The sequence below is a fragment of the Gavia stellata genome, chromosome 8 (assembly GCF_030936135.1).
Source record: "Gavia stellata isolate bGavSte3 chromosome 8, bGavSte3.hap2, whole genome shotgun sequence".
Taxonomy (NCBI): domain Eukaryota; kingdom Metazoa; phylum Chordata; class Aves; order Gaviiformes; family Gaviidae; genus Gavia; species Gavia stellata.
This window is the reverse complement of record NC_082601.1, coordinates 6,748,672-6,768,022: the sequence shown is the minus strand read 5'-3', so window position 1 is coordinate 6,768,022 and position 19,351 is coordinate 6,748,672. Positions and strand designations below refer to the sequence as shown.

At 41.3% G+C, this 19,351-nt stretch overlaps 1 protein-coding gene across 1 annotated transcript in view; it reads right to left on the bottom strand.

Moving 5' to 3' along the window:
- The window catches only part of LOC132317401 (von Willebrand factor D and EGF domain-containing protein-like), a 174,184-nt gene that overhangs the window by 134,776 nt on the left and 20,057 nt on the right, over positions 1-19,351 (bottom strand). The window contains exon 2 of the mRNA XM_059820504.1: positions 404-588. Coding sequence (XP_059676487.1) covers positions 404-588 — 185 coding nt within the window. The remainder of the gene's footprint in view (positions 1-403; positions 589-19,351) is intronic.

Here is a 19,351-nt window from a genome sequence, read left to right as displayed (position 1 = left end):
TAATTCACAATAAATTATATGGGGAAAGAGTCAGGTTCCAGAATCTATTCTTAAAGCAACAGAATTGCTTGACAAAAGCATAACTTAGGATGACCTGTGGATTACTAAGGATCTGTAGAGTTGGGAAACACCTTGGTTTATATTTGAATAATGCCCAGTCCATAGGGATTCTGGTCTCTGACTACTGCCTTGGATATGACAATATTATTATTATTATTATTATTATTATTATTATTATTATTATTATTATTATTATTATTATTGGAAAAGTGATTTTCCCATTGCCACTCACCTATCCCCATTGCAGTCTACTGCCTATGAGAGTATAGAGGTGGCTGGAAAGGAAAATCACATCAAAAGATTTATTCAAGTTCACCAGGATTAGATGTTAAGTTTTACTGACTTCGACACATCTCGTTGGCATTTCTGCGGGCCTGTCGTTGATCATGAAACGGTACCATGCTGGTGGCAAGGAGTGGTCACAAACCAGGTCCTGAATCGCCGTTCGCTGCAGCTCCAGGGAGTCAAACCTGGTGCTGCGGTAGGGATTGTGGAGGATGCGGTGTCCCTCCGGGGAGCACTCGGGAGCTGGAAGGGGTGAAAAAGGACACTGATTAAATAAGTTAATTCAAGTTAATTCAAGTGGATACTGTTAATAACCGCTTAAAGGCTGGTACGTCTTCCTATGTTCAGAATCAGTTTAGGATTGGGCTAATTTTCAAGGCAAACACTGGGAAAAGATCAAATTTTGAATGAAATATATAAAATTGGAAACTTGGTAACATAAAGATTTTAGTTACCTAGATTTTCATCACACCTGAATCAGAACCAGAAACCTTAACCCTTTGAATGTGATCTCAGTCTAGTTTTAGTGATTAACATCTGAATCGCTCCTCCTCAGAAATCAAGTAATGTTTTGAAGTCCCAAAGCCCTGTGATCTTCAAAATATATGTTTTTTTAATTTAGTTTACTATAGGCATAAGCATTTTACTCACGATATAAAATGATGCTCAAGTATAAAGTGCACTTCACATACTTTTAAATACTTATTTAGAATTTTGAAAACAAATGCTAAAAAGAGAAAAAGAAATGGTGAAAAACCAACAGTACTATGGTTTTTTAGAAATAAGCTCGAGTTAGGCTTGCACATATTCAAGCCACAGGTCAGACTCGCCTGAGGCATGTACCCATAAAGCCAAATGCAGCAGAGCTACTGTGCACATCTCGCAAAGTTTGAATCAACACTGCTGCCTCTTGACGTACGTTTGTTTACACACATGGCTTGTTTATTTTCATACGTCTCTTGATTTTTTACAGAATATTCAGCAGTTTCTTATCACCTAATAAAAAGAAGCCTTCTTTTAGAAGTTGTTTATTTTCAAAAAGCTGATCATGTAGAAAAAAGGGCCTTTTCTTGGTTAACTTAGCCATGTCTCCATGAGGCAAAGTCCATTTTTGCTGTGCTAGCACTGCAGAGTGGGTCACAGAGGAGACCGAAGTGGAGTTGCTCTGCTTTATGCATCGGCAACAGAAGGCTCAGCTAATTTCTTACTGCAGTAATCTTTAATTGCTAATGATGATGTAAGAGGCAGAGAGCACATCGCAGGAATTGCACAACCTGGTTTCGGGAGCGAGCCTGGCAGATAGAAAAATCACCTCTTTGCACTGTAAATAGAGCATATTTATGTGACACCATTGACAGATAATAAGACCCCTCCCCATAATATCATTTTTCAAATGTCACTTTTCAGATTATGACTCTGCTTTAATATTACGCCAGTGGCACTCTGGAACAGATTTATCATTTTTATTTTATTGACAAGATACTCAGAAGGTCAAAGACAATCCATTTATGGTACTATTTTTAAAGATTATTTTTATTGTGCCAAAGGCAAGGCAATGGTATACAAGACAAATGGGGACAAAATGTAGCGTAACAGAGCCTTTATTGCAATTTCCAGGGAACTAAGCTGTCAAAGCGATGGTGCAATTCCAATGCAAAACTCAGCTGAATTAATGCAATTACATTTTAAATAAAAAAGGAGTGCCCTAAGCTTTTCTTTTTACAGGTAAGAACCATTTTACAGGGGAAACACTTGGAAATACTGCACCTCTCATTAAATCTGGGATCTGATTCCCTCCCTCAGGTGTCCTTTCTGGGGATTTGGGCCCAGCGGTGGGAACCACATGGAGACTGTCCTTTGCCAGTTCCCAACCCACGGAAATAAATGACATTTCAGGAGACCAACTATTGCAAGCAAATGAAAAGTTTACCCCATATTTAAAATCCGTTAAAAATGCAGACCCTCGCTGACCCTTTCAATATCGCTCAGTGCTTCAGGAGTGTTAATGGGATCAGGACTTTGGCACGTCGTGCCTTTTGCTTGCCCTGAGTGCCTGCTTTCTGAACAAAAGACATAAGACTCTAAAAGTAAACAGCTCTTTGCACAGTATTGCCACAGGAATCCTGCAAGAGCATTGTAATATAATTAATTGCATTCACTTTCTCAATAATAATAATATCAAATACTCCCTTTAAATGTAATTAATAACCTTCTGCTCGATATGTATTAGTGATAATCCAAATTCACACAACATGTTGTGGTCTTACCAATGATTAACTACTCTGTCTAAACAATGCAAATATATTAGACACTGAGACATGGCTAATTATTTTTCATCCTTCGCATAGTTTTGTTTGCAGTAGTTTAGAAAATGCTGTTTTCGCATATTAACATTGGGGGAGCTGAACGCTGGGGATGGGACTTGCGAAGGGCAGGGAGGGCCACGGAGGAGCAGCTGGGGGAAGCGTGCAAGGCCAATAAGGACAGGGGTGTTCACCCATTCAATTTAACAGTATTTAGGACAAACGCCATGTGTTCACTCCCTAAAGAGCATCTATGCCCTGGCTTGAGCCCTGGCTCAAGCAGCCGCCACCTCTAAAGGTATATTTTATTCTGTAGTGAATGTCAGAATATGTTTATATACCTGTGACCGGGTTTAGTTATGCTTGCAGGCTGTCATCGAGGAGGCAGCGAGGCAAACTGATCCGCTGTCAGCTCCCCCGGAGCCAGACTGACGGATTTTGTTCTCACCCTAATGCAGATCAGACCGAACCACACCGGAGTCGACGGCGGCACGCCAGCACGGAGCAGGAGGGAGCATGAATAAAAGCTCACCCAGGAAGCCATGAGCAAAACAATCCCTCAGTTATTGAGTTTCCCTTGTAAAATGGTGCTTATTATGGCCTTATGACAGCATCATTGTAAACTTCAACATGTAAATCGCAGGCCATGGTACAAGTTAATTACTACTGCCTTTCCCGCAGAAATAAATAAGTAAAAGCATCACTGTAATCAGACTATATTATGAAAATGTTATTTAAAAAAACCCCAAGAAAATACAGTTGAGCCCTGTTGGTTGTTCACCTGAGGGATGCCCGCCTGTACCTTCTGGTGACTGCAGCTACACTCTCATCAGATGAAACCTTCATCTTAATTTTTAATTCATGACAAAGTCAGATGCAGATGTCAAGTTTGTGTACAGTGATGAAGTGCTCCGTATCACAATTGTTGCCCCTGTTGTGGGGAACAGTAAAAGTCCATGCCCATGTCTTGTATGGAGTTGCTGTTACTTTGTGGTGTGCAGGTTAGATTGCCTTTAAAAGGATATATTTATTTCTTTATGTAGGAGAAACCTATACATTTAATTTAATCACCCAGCTCTAGTCCTATAATTGCATGAAAAGGACTTATGAAAGAAATGTTGGCTTTTCAAGGAGCTGAGTGCTTATCATCATTATGACCATTCAGATTTCCTTCAGGAAGAAATTAAATGGTGCAGTGAGATTTTGTTGCTCTCGGTCCAGTGTTGGAATTAAATGTTGCACGGTAGCAGGTGCTTTAGTCTTCTGCAAAGAGCTGCTTCTTGAACCACCATCACCTGTGACATAAGCAAGTAGCTGGTGCTAAGACATAAGGATTTGTTCGCTTCACTAGACTTAAAGCATTTTTTTTTTAAGCTCAACAATTTTGTGCCAGAAACTTGCTACAAAAAGACACTGAGAGGCTCCTTTTTGTCACAAAAGTAAACAACTAGCAATACCTGTTGCAGCTGCTCAGTGAAAATGGCATTTGAACAACTTTGGTGGCATGATAAAGCAAGTCCTGTGGGGAAAGTCTGTCTCTGTTGAAGCCATAAGGAAAGTTGCCATTAATGCCTGGAGGTTGAGATTCACCTGACATTAATGTGCGGGAAGTTGTTATGTGCAAATGAAATGAAGGGCAGCCCGTGGGCTCTCTGGGAAGAGGAGACCCTCCTGCAGAAGGCAGGAGCATCCAGAAATATCTGATGGAAAATGAGCAGAAAGTGAGTATCTGAACTGGTATTTCATGCTGAAATACAGTTGTGGACCTGGAGTTTGGCTTTTGGCTAAAGGAAACATCGATGTGACCATGGCTGAAAGAAGATGTGCATGTCAGTAGGTGCTGAGGGCAGCAGCCCAGCAGCCTGTTCTTGGTGAGTTGCTCAATATCGTACTGGGGAAGACGGAGGCTCCTCAGGGGTATACCAGGGACCAGCCAAAAAAGAGCCTGGAAAGACGTTTTCAGGGCATTACTCTGGGATGTCCCCGGCACAGGCCCACACATTTAACTCCTGAAACGTCCTCTGGCTGGAACTTATTTCAAGCAGGTTGGTAACTGGGTGGTCTGCAAGCAACCGAGCCAACCATGCACTTCTTGGGCAGTGGATTCGGTGGGAAAGATGCTGCTGCGGGGACCGCCAGGCACCCACAAAGGATTTGTCTATCCTGGCTGTTGCTCATGGCCATGGGAGGAAGCATCAGATGCTTTGGGGAGGGACACCAGGAAAATTGGAGTGGCAGACTGAAAACTTGAAAGGAAATCATTTGCTAAACATTTGCTTTTATTTCTAAAGGTAGGTGAGCACAAGTATGACACAGCTCTATCTGTCGCTCTTGCTCCCAGTAAATATCAGTGGCTTATGTGGAGGAAGGTTTAAGAAGCTGTGAGATTTTGTTTGTTTGCTTTGAACAGCAGCTGCAAATCAAATAATACCAATAGGTGATGGCAGCTAGAAAACTCTGAAAGAAATATAGTCCACAAGCCTGAGGTGCATGTTTGTTTTGGGCAAAGTGGTGCCAGCCACGCAATATATTTAAAGGGCATTCTAAAGCTCTGGGAAATAGCTGGTGGATCGCAAAATAATTTTTGTGTGGAGGGTGAATGAAAACCCAGTGACTGATCCAGGTAATAATAACAAACAGCACCAGCTGGCGATGTGCTGTAATTGTTCCCTGACCAGGAAAGAGATATTCCCAGGTGCAGATTTCTTTCTCATTGTTGTCCCCCACATGGTGGGAGCCCAGCTGGAGCTTTCCCCCAAAACCTCAGCGAGCCCCAGGGCTGGGGAAGCAGGGCTGCCGCCGGCTTTCACATGGCTTCGCTCAAAGGCAGAGAGAGGGGGTGGCTACGGACCTTTTGAAGTATGACCTTTGAAAATAGGCACACCTCAGTATATCTAAGTATGCGTACGTGTATATGAATGGGTGTATATATACACAAATATATATATATGTCAAATTATGTATGAAAACACTCAGATTTTCACCATTTGTATGACATATAGTAAATTTTAGAAATCCCTCCCTGGCAGATTTTCAGATTTCCACTTTTTGTTTCCTACTCTAAAATCCACAGTAGAACAAATCATTTTCCAGAGTGTTTGAATTTCTCTTCACAGGAAAATTATGAAAGATTTTCATTTGGAAAAATCAGTCGGAAATGCCTAGGCGATTAAGCCATAACTCCAAATTAGTTGTAGACAAAGGATGCGTTTTCTTTCTTTTACTGTTTTAGAGACAGAAGGAAACCTTTTAATCACTAGCCACTTCCATGCCCAGTGGCTGCATTTCACTGACAAGCAAAGCTCAGGTGAAAGCTTTTGGAGCTTTCAGTGTGTCAGTGTCATCCACTTGGCCGTATTATGATTTACCATACGTTGAAAAAGAGTTCGGGCAGAAAAGGAAGGCAGATGTTGGGAAAGGGAAATTCTTTCCAAGCTCTTAACGGATGTGTCCAAAATAACAGCAGAAGACTCTGATCTGACAATATTTAAAAATTTCTTTTGGTGGATCCAAGTTCCAGATAAACAGTAATCTATTAATAGATAAGGCAGTTGTAGCTAAGAAACATGTGACAGTTTATTACAGATGAAAGTTGCTGCCTTATTTCACTAATACTTGCTAAAATTTTAATGCAATTATTCTGCACGCTGATTACAAAAATTTTATTCCTAAGAATATACAGAGGCAGAAATTTGTTGTGAATGTGAATATGATCACTACATATAAATGCTTGAACCATGCATGCTCCTCTGGTAGGTAAAACATAATAATTTTATAAAAACCTTGATAGCTAATAAATAAAGCTATTTTCAGAAAATTCAGAAGCAGAAGAACCTCCTATGGAACTGAAATGATAGGGAAGCACATTGTGTAAACACTGCATACTCATAATGGCCAGGTCTTGAATAAGTCATAATGTGTTCATAAGACAAAATTGATAGAAATAGATGAAACATTGTGTAAAATGAAAGTAATTATAGAAAATTTGACCCAGGAAGAGGTTGAGCACCCACTGAAAAGAATAAGACATTTTTCATACATATTATTTGTGCTGAATAACAGACAGAATTAAGAAGGAAAATCAGGCCAAGCAGGAACATGGTTTTCTAGGAGTCTGCTGCTTAATGCTTCCCCTTAGATATTACACTGTTTTCAAAAATAAGGTGTCTTCTTGTAATCTGGGCAACTCAGCAGACAATTAAAGACTCTTTCACATGTATGTCTTATAGAGTAAACACTATTCTTTCAAGGCAGGCTTTTGACTGTTCAGCTCTAGGGATCTTTGTTGGAAACAAAACGTAGCCTGCGATACATCCTCCTGCACTGCCCAAGTGTGGTCCAAGTGCCAATGACAAAGGCAGTGATGTGGGAAGAGATCCCTTTCCTTCTTCCCTCAGTCCCATGGATGCTCTATACGACACCCTTGACATTTTGTACTTACAGTATATGTAACTGAAACTCTTACTACAGATTGCTCCCATCAGACAGGATTAGTGAGTTTATTGCTTAATTCTTAGGGAATTCTTTTTTTTCTGCACAAAGGCAATAACACAGGGCCCTGAGAGAAATTGTAGTTGAAAAAAATCCTCCTACAATCTCAAGATGTTGTCTGTATGATGTATCCGAGTTTCATTTGCCTGGGAACAAGGTCACTTATCATCCTGGCTTTCTATGAAGCAAAGCAATATACTATTGACAAACCAAGAGCCAATGTTCAGTTCCAGAGAAAATAATTATTTATTCATACTAGTATCTCTTATCTTGGCTTGCACTTCTATTTTTAACTTGTGGTTTAGAAAGGAGGAATTGATTACATGAAACGTCTCTTCTAGTCTGTGTCTCCCCAGGATGCTTTGCAGAATAACGCACTACGTACAGCTCGCACAGGTGGGTGCAGCCAGAGGCAGCCATGCGTTTTGCACGGGGCCATGAGAGGTGTCAAGAGGGGCTGACAAAATAGGTGACAACAAGAGGTCCCTGCAAGAAACGTGAATAAAGTCTGAGGACTTCTGGGCAGTTTAATGTGTAGTTTGGAGCACTGTGAAAGGAGATGTGCTGAAAAGCGCTTTCTTCAGCTCTCTGTAAATAGAGAGGATGAAGGAACCGGGTGTTTATTTTCTGGGACAACAACGCATGTGTGGCCAACTGACCCGGATGAGCGGAGAAGTTTCCAGCAGCAGTGCTGTCCTTTAAAATGTTTTGGTCTCCAGCACTCACTATCTGGCATCTCTCATCAATGTGAGAATTGCTCATGAATAGCGTTGTGGGTACAAGAGGGACGACACATGATCACATGGATAAAAAGCCACAGGCAGCTGGACAGGACAGGTGAAGTCTGTAGTTCCCCTGCTTCATGAAATATAGCCTCATCTATTCAATGTGCCAATTAGAAAAAGCAACAAAGCCAAATTGTGTCGATTACTCTATTAAATTTTAGCAAGTGTCATCCTCACTAATTCTGGCTCGGCTTCAGAGCCAGGGAGGATGAGCATCTCAATATAGAAATCACTTACTACTGCTGTGTCAGAAGAGAATTAAAAACCTCATAAATTTCCTCAAGTTATCTCTAAGTTAATGATGATGCCTTTAAGGACTTCTGAGCAATCAATAAAAAGAAAATTATAATTATTGTTATTGATTGGTCTATTTTGCTCTCATCCCTCAGAATGAAAAAGTGAAACAAAATGTAAAGGTTCTTTCTTACCTCCTAATCTCAGATGAACATACACTTGCAAATGTAGCTTTCCTAAATAGCAGTAGCAAAAACGTACTCACATGTTTTGATTTTAGAACCCAGTGGGCTCTATTCAGATGGAAATTTGATTTCCGTGGTTTACCCCTTGGAGAGCTGGAGCTGTTTCCATGCCTCAACTGCGACGCAGGCTAATTACAATTTGCGAGCCACACATTTTTCCAGACTGCTCCCATGGCAAATGCTGAATTTTGGCCACATTTCCCCCCACTTCTTCAATTGAATTCTGTATACAGATGATATAGTGTTGGGGAAAGTGTCACCACCAACTTGTTTTCAGTGCATCCAGGATGCAGCAGAGACTGGTGGAAAGATAAGGGGACTCCGACTGAAGGCAGCTTCGTGCTGCCAGATGCCAGATTCCTGCATGTGTCCCGGGTGTGATTTAGTTCCTAATCTATGTAGGGTGACGAGGCAATTTTTCCTGCTATTGTTTTGCTATTATTCACCACTATTATTCATTCCATTCACTGGCACAATAGTGGTTTCGGCAGCCTCACACTCCTCACATGTTTAGAATGGGCTGTTCTGTCAGGGTTTTGACATTTCGGAAGAATGGTTTGGTTTGCTCTTGCCTTTGGAATAAGGCTTTATTCGTTACTGTTCTGCAGCAATGTACATGGACACGCTCCACTTCCCAACTAATGCACAAACCTGGAAGGATCTCACCACCTTCCTACCAAAATTCAGGTCTTCTTTGACCCTGTCCTCATCCTCCCGTGGGCTGCCCACTCTCTGAGACTTGGAGAGAGTTGATGCAGAACGGGCTCGAGCACATAGCAGCTCCTGCTGCGGATGCAAAACCCCTTCTCACGCATTATAGCACTTTGGATGGATTTAAAAATATTAAAATAAAAGGTCATAAGCTAGAAATAGCCAGCAGCCTGCCTGGCCAGTGTGATAAGATAAAGCTGTGTACTCCCAACCATGGAAGTGGAACATTAAGTCTAACAGATTTCTAGAAACCAAGTTTATCAGCAATCCTCAGTGTTTGTTTCTTCAACATTCGAAAGACACGGTTTCTGTACATGTAGTCATAATTATCTTCAAAATTAAAATGCATCAGTGCCTTCCTCCTATAGAAACAGGATGGTCACTGTTCCAGCCAGCAGTTTCCCTCAGCCACGGTGGTATTTCAGGGGAATCTTGTACGTCTGGTTGTGGAAAATGCCGCCCATTGTATGTCTAGCACTTGAATGAGATCTGTTGATGCCTATTCATGCCATGAAAAAGCAAGGCTTTCAGTTCCTGTACATGAAAACCTCCAGATAAATGCATTTACTATTTTTATTTAGAGGAATTTAGTCCCCATTGACTGTTCTAATAGGTACTAATTTTCCTTTTTGTTTAGGGTCATCTCTGCTTTGGTTGCTCCACAGATCTCTGCTAATTTACCAGGAATAGTAGAAGCATTCATAAAAATAGCAAGGTTTCAGGAAACTATAAGAACTTCAGCTATAAGCTGCTTTTTGATATAAAAGAAAATCAATCCAGTTCAGCTGGTATCAGCTGAGTCTTCATTACATTTACAGCTGCTACCTGTGCTATCTTTTGGGATGCAATTACCATAATAAGAAAAAACATTTCCATAATTATATGTGCGTAAAGCAAAATGCCTTTCTGTGGCCATCCAGCTAGAGCTGCAGATACAGATATGCATGCTTACAGAGGACACAGGGGATTAGGGAGGCACAGGACTAAACATGAGACAATTGTTGCCCCATATGGTGCATATTATAGGCAGATGTGTTTTGATCAGGATCAGCCGTGCAGAAGGTAAACCGACTGATTTTTTCTCATTTACACTGAACTAACTCTGATCACAGTGTAGGTTTGTGTGTTTTAAAATTTATGCTCACTTAAAACCGACTCCAAATGGGCTGGGGAGAGTTTTGTCCTCAGAAGGTCTTCTGAGCCAGGAAACGAGCTCCGTTCCTCAGTGGCTGGCTAGACTATGTGTGGGTTTTCCCATGCCAGGATGGGTTGGGATGGGATGGGGATTTCCCTCGCTACAGTCGACAGGATGCCGGTGCTTTTTACAGGAGGTGTAGCGCTGGCACTTTCTAGTTCTTTAGAAAGTAAATAAAAGAAAATCAGATTGCCGGATGGAGTATTCCCAATGGGAACCACCCTCTTTCTGTCTTGGACACTGATAACGCAGAATAGTTTTCTCACCAGGCAAGACGAATCCTAGTAATTTTTTATTTCCATGGAGCCCTTTCCATGCTGAGCTCAATTCTACTCCTCCACCTCCTTCTTGCCTGATAACAGTGAGAGTAGACTTTTAGCTTATAAAATAGAGTTATACCTTTTGTTGAAAAAGATGGTTTAAAAACCACCATTAGTGAAGGAGGAAGTAACCAGAGCTTGATTCTTTTGCTAGGGAATAATTCAACAGAAAACATTATCTGTGTATCACTATCCATAGGTAAAACAAGGCGATTATAGGCAGACATGCACTATTTCAGGTTTTCTTCCATCTTTCTCTTATCAAAAACAGACTCAGTTTTGCATTCTTACTTGGTAATTGGCTAATAACTGTAATTTTAATCTTAAGAAGATAGGCTAGAAACCGCTGTTCAGAAAAGCCCTACAACATAACAATTGATCAATTCTTCATTACACTTGATGCATTCAGTTTACCACAGTCATTTCATTTGCAATTTGAGCTAAAAAAACCAAACAGCTAAAATCTACTCAAGCAATTTCAGATTGGAAAGCCATAACACAAATTAGTACACAAAGAAACAGCAGGCAATCAATTTATCATTTGCTACTTTATTCTTTAGCAATTTGCAGTCATTGCTGAGTTGCTTTTGAAACTTGTAAAATTTGATTACGTGAAACCTGGTGAATGTCAGGCTTTGGTCATTTCTCTGTTATGTTTTATGTGTTGTTCAGCGAACAGAGAGTTTGTACAGGTAGATCCGCCTGGCATCTGCTAATATCCCGCACAAGCACACATAGCTAAAAGCTAGCATGGAAGCCCTGGCAGCTCTGCTTCTGTTGTTTTCTACTGTTAACCCAGTTCAGAGAAGGTTTAGTTCCCACAAAAGCAGGTATATGCCACTTCAAAAGACACACTGTGGACATACATCTCCAAACCAGTGCATGAGTCAGCTGCGGTCCCACGTGCAAGACTGACTATTGCATCTCCTACAATATCCACCATGTGGGTGGAATATTACAGAAATGTACTGATGTTTTTAAGCCTGCGGTTTGAATAACACGCCTGTCAGCCCATTAATAAAACGGGCTTTGCCTGTGATAGGCTGAGAAGTGCTGGTGCCACATGCTGCTGTGCAGACCTTACACCTGTTCACATTTATTCATAGGTGACCTCAAGAAGGCTTTCTATTTTTTATCCTCCACAATGTTTGTCTTTCTGCATTCGGAAATGAGGATCCCATTAACCTTTTTCAGCCTTGACGTCAAATTGAGTTGTATAAATACTGTTTGCAAGCAGTGGATATGCTCTGGGAGGCACTGGATGTGCTCAGAGCACAGTCTGCAGAATAGACCTGGTGGAAGAGCAACGAAAGGCAAACCAACAGGCGAGATTAGAGGGAGTGAGTTGGGGGCATCTTCTGCTGGGTTTCGGCTCCGCTGGCAGATTTGGAGCTGGCTGGCTTTCCCCGACTCGAAACTATGTCTGCCACGCACTGGGGCAATAGCCTGAGCACTTGGGTATTCCCTGGCAGATCCCCCTCCCACTGAAGCTGCTCTCTTTTGTATGGTTTTGTTAACTGTGTATATTTAACTATAAATAAGAGCATGGCAACTTCGCCAGCTTCCAAAGCTGTTTCTGAAGCTGTTTACTTTACACCAATGCATATTCAATTACGCTTATTAAATGCATAATTTCATCAAGAAAATCTACAGGTCTGATACCAAAATATTCTGCTGCCTCATGATATCCCTGCAGAGCAGAAACCAGGGAGTGGGATATTAAATCCAGTTTCTTCTTTGCCCCGAACTCTGCTTACTGACTATAACGAGACAGAAAATGTCTCCTTTTTTTTCTAAGCAAGAGAGTTTCTGGCAGGGGCACTTAGCTGTGGGAGAGGGTTTCACAGATGGGACTTGCGAATGGAGGGGGAGATAGATGCAAAGTCCCTAAAGGATAAGGTTTGCCTGCTGTCACTTGCTCCAGTCTCACTCTGGGAATTTAGGCATCTCCCTGCTCAGCCTCCCCGGTGTGGTGGTTCCTGCCCTCCTCCCTTTCTGGTCCACATGCTCTGCAGAAAAGAAAATTGCTCCTTGTGGACTATCAAAGCTGAACAGCTTTGGATAAGTGCATTCTCTTGTTTTAGAGGTGGGCCAGGTACTTTATTCTGCACTGTGGTATGAGTAAACATCCTAACTGAACCCTCACTCTCACCCCATGTTATTTAAGCAACATTTACACTTAAAATCACATTTGTTGTGAATAAAGTTCAGAGTTATCTACTTACTGAGACAGAGTGTGGTCAAAAATAGCATCATTGTGCCTCTCGAAGAATTTCCCTACCTGCCTGATTCATACTTAATTCTGTTTCTTTTGAAAAATTGATGTTGAATTGCTTTTTTGGTTTTCAGGTTAGGGTTTGGGTTCTTTTTTTGGAGTCTTTTGCATTGGCTAGACTTATTCTGCAGCTGATCATGTTTGGCATGTTTCAGTCTCAGCAGTCCAAAAATCAGATTTTCATCAACCGAAGTATGCAGCACAAGGCTCATTGTCTCTCATTCAAAGCACATTGCAGACAGATCTGTGTTTCTGTTTGATGAACACCAGAAGACCCAATGTTCAAGGCTGCCAAGGTGAATCACTCTGGGATCGCAGGACCGAGATGCAGCTATTTTTCCCTTTTTCACTTTAGCCCCCACTGTTTACCCAACTACCTCCAACTTAACCTTTTGGCAGGAACTGCAACTCTCTATTTTACCCCACGTACTACTTTCAAACATGGTGTGAAAGAAAAGCCAGGATCCAAATTTACTGTGAACACCTTTGCGAGCTATTTTTTAGCCTCTCATTCCTTTTCTGTCATGCCACTGTAAAATTGTAGGCTAAGGACAAGTTTCGTTTCATCTTTTCTATTATTTGCTGAAATATGTGTCTAGTGTAAAGGAAAGCAGTAAAATCTGGATTATTTCCTTACAGAACATGTAGATTCAGCAGCCATGAATGGCTAAATCCCTGCAAACTGGGATAAAAGTTTGCTCCCAGGGATCCAGCAAACACTCTTAAACCATTGAATTATATTAATTCTAAAACAGCCTTCCAGCAGTACCACGGGGCCAGGCTACACTTTGGGTTATTTTGTTGTATCTGGAATTTTGAGGCTATTCCAGAGACAGACAGGCACAACGAAAAGCAGAGTTGGCCAAACATGTGAAGACTTGAGGTATAAAAGGATTAACAGATGTTAATGTTCTACTTCTTTCTGCTGCAATAATATGAGTACAGACAGTACCCAGAGCAAAGCAGAAAGGAAAAGATTGCATGTAGGAGGGACAGAGAGACACAGTTATAACACTATGCTGTAGTAAATTTTGAAAAAGGCAACTGTTGAACAGATGTTACTGGCGCATGGAAAATTTAGTAAGTAGATGATTTGCAATTCACTGGTCCAGTGAGGAAAAGTGACTTATTTCAATCTAAAATGAAACCTTTCCGTTTTTAGAGAGAAATAGAATCTCTAAAATCAAGAAGAAAGACTGATAATAACTGAAAGTCAGGCTAAACTCCCCTTAAACGTGAAATTAAATATCTTGGAAACAGGAGACATTGAGTCATTTCATTTGCAAAGACGTTGAAAGGAAATATTTCAACTCTTAGAAAAATATGCCTCTTTTTTTCTAGGTGAAATAGTTTTTCACGTTCAAAATGAAACTATGGTAGATCTTGCTGATGCAGAGAAAAGTGTCACCAATGCCATTTTAAACTGAGCTCCGTTCACCCAAAACACGCTCCTGAGGGTGCTCCTATCAGTTGGGTTTGCTCCAAGGAGCAGTATCTGCGTTTGTTTTCCTTATCTCAACTGCCTTCATACACATGAACTGCTCTGTATGATGAGCCCTTATTTTTTTTTCTTTTTATTCTGACTGCAGGACAGCCAGATCCAAAACACAGGTCTCCTGCAAGACCCCCATCACATTACAAGCTGGAAGCTACACAGCTCCTATTGCTCTGGCATCAGGAAAGTAATGCGTGCACACAGCATAAATATATAGGAGAATGAAGGGTGTCTTGGCATGGCACTTCTCCCAACCCTGATTACCCAGTGTAAAGAGCACAGAAGCATTTTGGCACGAGCAGTGCTGAAAAGAGGGTCAGCCTACTGCTTTTCATGATAATCCTTCTTATCTCTGAACTATTGCTACAGCATCTGCATGGGAAAATGAGGCGGGGAGACCACTTCAGTCTCTTGACGGGCCTTCTGTAATAGATGTATTTCCCTGTCCTCTACCTCAAGCAAGGATGTCTAATTCTGATTTATCTCCCATACTGTAGTGATTAGACACATAAATGAATGACTCCTCTAGCTATGCATCCAAAACACTCTGGATTCATGTCACCTGCAATATTTTTACATATTTCTTCAACAGCAAGACACAGTCATCTCCTTCATCTGTCCTGAGCGACAGCTGCCCCTCCTAAATTTTGCATCCTTTTAGGTCGCCGTTCTTCTTAGCCATGACACAAATTTGTTCATGTTGCCAGCAAGTCTGATCTGCCATTAGGGTCTCAATTTCTGATATGGATAATACAGTGTGGGTCTGGCTTCAAGTGGTCATCTGAACCAGTTAATTTCTGTATTTCTCTCAAACTCATTTTTTGATATTTGTTACTTATTCATTATGACTCCTTGACTACAAAGGGTACATCAAAGCTGAATATATCTCTTTAATCAGGGACCAAAAACATTATCACTCTGATCATAGGATTGCAGCTTTCATATTTTCTTCTCAGACCTGTTCTTGGAATGTGTCCCATCATTTAAAATCCTCTTCTAAGGTAGGAAAAATGACCTTTTCTCTTTCAAGGCAAACCTTTTCTTCGGATTGTCCGTGGACTTCAAGGGTATATGCCAAGAATGACATAGATTTTTATATAGATTGAATCTTATTTGCAATAATATTTTGCAGTAATTTTGCATAGCCAAAATCCTTTCAAAGATTTCTTACAGCAGCAGGTTATTTTGGCTGTGATTTCATGACAAATGGCAGTCCATCTCTTTGCAAAAAGCTCTGCAAATAGTCATTAAGCTAAGTCTCCTTGCCCATGAGAATAAGATGTAAAGAACTGAGATGTGATCATATTTGTGTGTGCATATGGTATATGTGGAGACAGTGGAAGAGTCTGCTTTTCAGTCTTTTTATAAGATAGGTATATATATGTATAATAGCTAAAATAAAGGTTGATTTTTTTCTGGCAGACCAAGTAGGAGTTGGAGCTGTTAACAAACAACGTTAAGATTAAAGAGAATAAACAAAAATATTAATCATTTCTTCTGGCCCAAATAAAATGAACACTACAGCTGAGTTAGCCCCTCTTACGCTGACAGGGGAAAGAAATCCCTGTCTATGAGACAAAAGGAGAAGGAGAAAGAGCGAAATACATTAGGGAAAACAGACTGCCTGTCCCTGTTGTCCTGAGGTCGAGCCTGGGCCAGGAGCAAGGAAGTTTGGGACACTTGGGCAATGCAATAGAAGCTGAAATCAAACAGGGCAGGAAAGGACGGGGGAAGGTCATCTAATCCACCCGCATTCAACAACGTACACCATGGATTATACACAATCCCATTTTCCTCACGTGGGTAACATTTGCGAACTTTGGAGGAGTTACTGTTATTTGGTCTGTGCTCTTAGCACAGCGTATCGTTTTGAAGCAGAACTTATCTTTCTGAGCAGCCCTCAGAAATTCCCTAAAACTTTGCAAATTCTTTTGCTCAGGGCCTCAGGTGTGGCCCAGGGGAATAGCTGCAGCGTTCCCTCTGAGGAGAGGGCTCTGAGCAGTCCCCCATTGCTCAACAACAAGGAGGGACTTGTTCACACCCTTGTCTATTTAGGGCTTGGCATGGATTTTACATGCTTGTTTTACTCTGTCTGCTAACAACTTGCCCCGGAGTATTTGGAATCAGTATAAAGTGAATAGAGTGAGATACCATATGTTAATTCCAGTATGCCTTTTGACTGATAAAAGTGAAGAGTATAAGCTCTTTGTGAGGTTATTGCATATAAATAAGTTAAGGCAATTGCACGGATAAGCTAGAAAAGCAGTAGCGTTACCCATTAAGATTTTATCTAAATAATCCAAATGTTACGAAGGAGGAAAAAAATAAGTAGAAGGCTGGGTCACAAGATCAAACTAACTAAAAATCTGATCTCTGGTTGTGCAGAGATTTTGAATGCTAAACTTCTTAGCTTCTCTAAGAGATACTTCGTATGTGGTGGTGCATCAGAATTGATACTCACTCTCTCGCTTGGATGGATGTGTATATTTTGCTACTGCACATATTTCTCAGGCAAACAAATATAAGTGGCAAGGGAAAGGATGTTGTTCCTTGATGCAGTTGTTCTCTTGACACTTCATATTATGAAATACACTCCAAATTTCCCAATAGAAGAGACTGAAATTATGAAGAATAAGATTGACTGAAATGGATGACAGTGTTTAAAAAATGTTAGCTAGTATTGGTCTTTCGGAGAAAAAAAATACTCCAAGAATGCTGCCCCAAGGAGGTGATTGATATGGCTGCCATGGGGTCCTGTGTCACGCGGATAAGCCATTCCAGCCGTGTCAGAGGTGATCATCACTTTTATGCTCCTCGTTTTCTGGGTGCCTGGCTGATGACCCTGATATGCAGAAATATGAGGCACTTAAAGCTTAGCTGCTACTGAAGTCTCGATGTCGGAGCTGGCTGTGAGCTTTCTGATGAAAAATTTTTCTGTTGGAAAACACTGACTTTCCACAGCTGAGATTTTCACAGAAGCATGTTTTTCCATTGAAGTTATCATTGTGTGATTTTAGTATGGAATTGCTGGAGAAAAAAAATGGAGAAGAGAAAATGGAGGAAGCTCTGAGCTTTGGAATAATCAAAGCACATGAGAAACCGCAAAAGGAGAGGCTTGGGCTCTGCTCTGGGTCTGCCCAAGCACAACTTCCCAAATTAATGCTGTTATCTCCTGGGTCCTCAGTTCTTAGGGGTCGGTGGGGGAGGAGAGGGGAAGGAGAGGAGGATCTTTCTCCCTTTCCCTCTCTTTCTAAGTGTTTTTACTAAACATTTCAAAGGGGGTTTGTTTCATTCCAGTGTGAAAGAGTGAAAAAAAAAGTCTCTGTACTTTTCATGGAAGGGGAGAGCAGCTCCGTGCCTGGCTCCCCTTTGGGCAGCTCTGGGTTCAGAGATCAGAGACCTCAGCGGATGGGATACTTTTAGCCCCATTTTCCTGTCTCTGAAACCATTAACTGGTGAAGTCAGGTTACACACACCTCGCACTTGCCTTTTACTCAGTAGACCAGTAATGCTGCCAGAGAAAGAAGTCGGCTCATACGGTGCAATTTGTTCTTAATAATCCACACCAGCTTTTTCCCATCACCTTATTTTCCCCTTCTCTGAGGCAGGATTTAATACTGCTAAGCCACTCACCTGTGGGGTTTGCCGATCCCCTTCTCAGCTCCAGCTGAAGGGAGTTTTGTGGACACCAATTTCCCTTGATCAGGAGTCCCACCACTTAACTCTTTCCTGGTTAGAAAGTCTCCAGCCTTCGCCGGTGCCCAGGTCAGGCTGGTCTCCCTCTTCCTCTGCTGTGCGCGGATATGGGGAAGAACCAACTGCTGCCTTCTCTACTCCCCATGTTAGAAGACTAAACACAACCCATTTCAGTGCTCTCTTCTCTAAGATAAGCTTATTTCTTTTAACTTGCCTTGCAGGTCACATTTCCAGCCCCTTGTTAGCTTTGCTGCTCCCTTTTTGAACTGCCTCTAATTTGTCCAGCTTTATTTAAGTATGATGATCAAAATTGGACATAGTACTCCAGCTGTGGCCTCTCAAGTCCAAGTGCCCAGGTCTAATGAGTTGCTGTGCTTTATGTGCACTACCCTCAGTAACAAATTTTATTCTTGTTAATTTTTCCTAATAACTCTGCAAGTTGTGAGTCACTAGGAACCTGCGTTGAAGGTAGTCTGGCTGGTTTGTAGGTTCTCAAATCATCCTTTCTTCACTTTTTGATGTTAAGTACTGAATTTGTGCTTCTGTCTTTGTCCATCTTTAGATCTCAAAGGTTCTCCATAAGTTTTTGAAGATAATTTTTAATGATTCAAATAATGATTTGGCTATTACTCAAGGTGGATTCAGCAGTTATTGACAACCTGGATATGCCAATTTTTAGCTGTCTCTCTTCTTTTTGTGCCGTGTGTTCCTATTACTGTCTTGAAATTAACTGTGCTAAATATCTGATTGCAATTAAATTTCTCTGAGACAACTGAAGTAACAAAGACTTTGAATGCCTCTGTATTCCCTATGCCATTTTACTTGCTTTCCTCCCTGTTAATGGACCTGCACTACCTTCCCTTGCCTTGATAACATTAATAATTTTCGCCCTTCACCCCACAAAGGCTGAGAAAGTAAATTAATGACTGCGCATTAAGCACCCAGTTACTATAACAAAGAAGGAAAAAGCCTATCAGGAAATGAATGGCACTTCCAAAATGGTTTTTGCTACTTTGTGGCATACATGCATTAAAGCCACGTGCTCACAAATAAGGACATGAAATACTGGCTCACTGCTTGGTAATGAAGTGCCATCTATCCTGGGCACTGAAGGAAGTGCCTGTCCTCGAGCAAATCAGTGCATGGTCATGCCACAGAGACTGGATTAGAATTTGCAAGCACAAGGAGCAAATTAAGGCAGCACAAACAACCGTAGCTCTGGGGTTTCCTGGTTTGTGAGAACTTCCTATCACAAC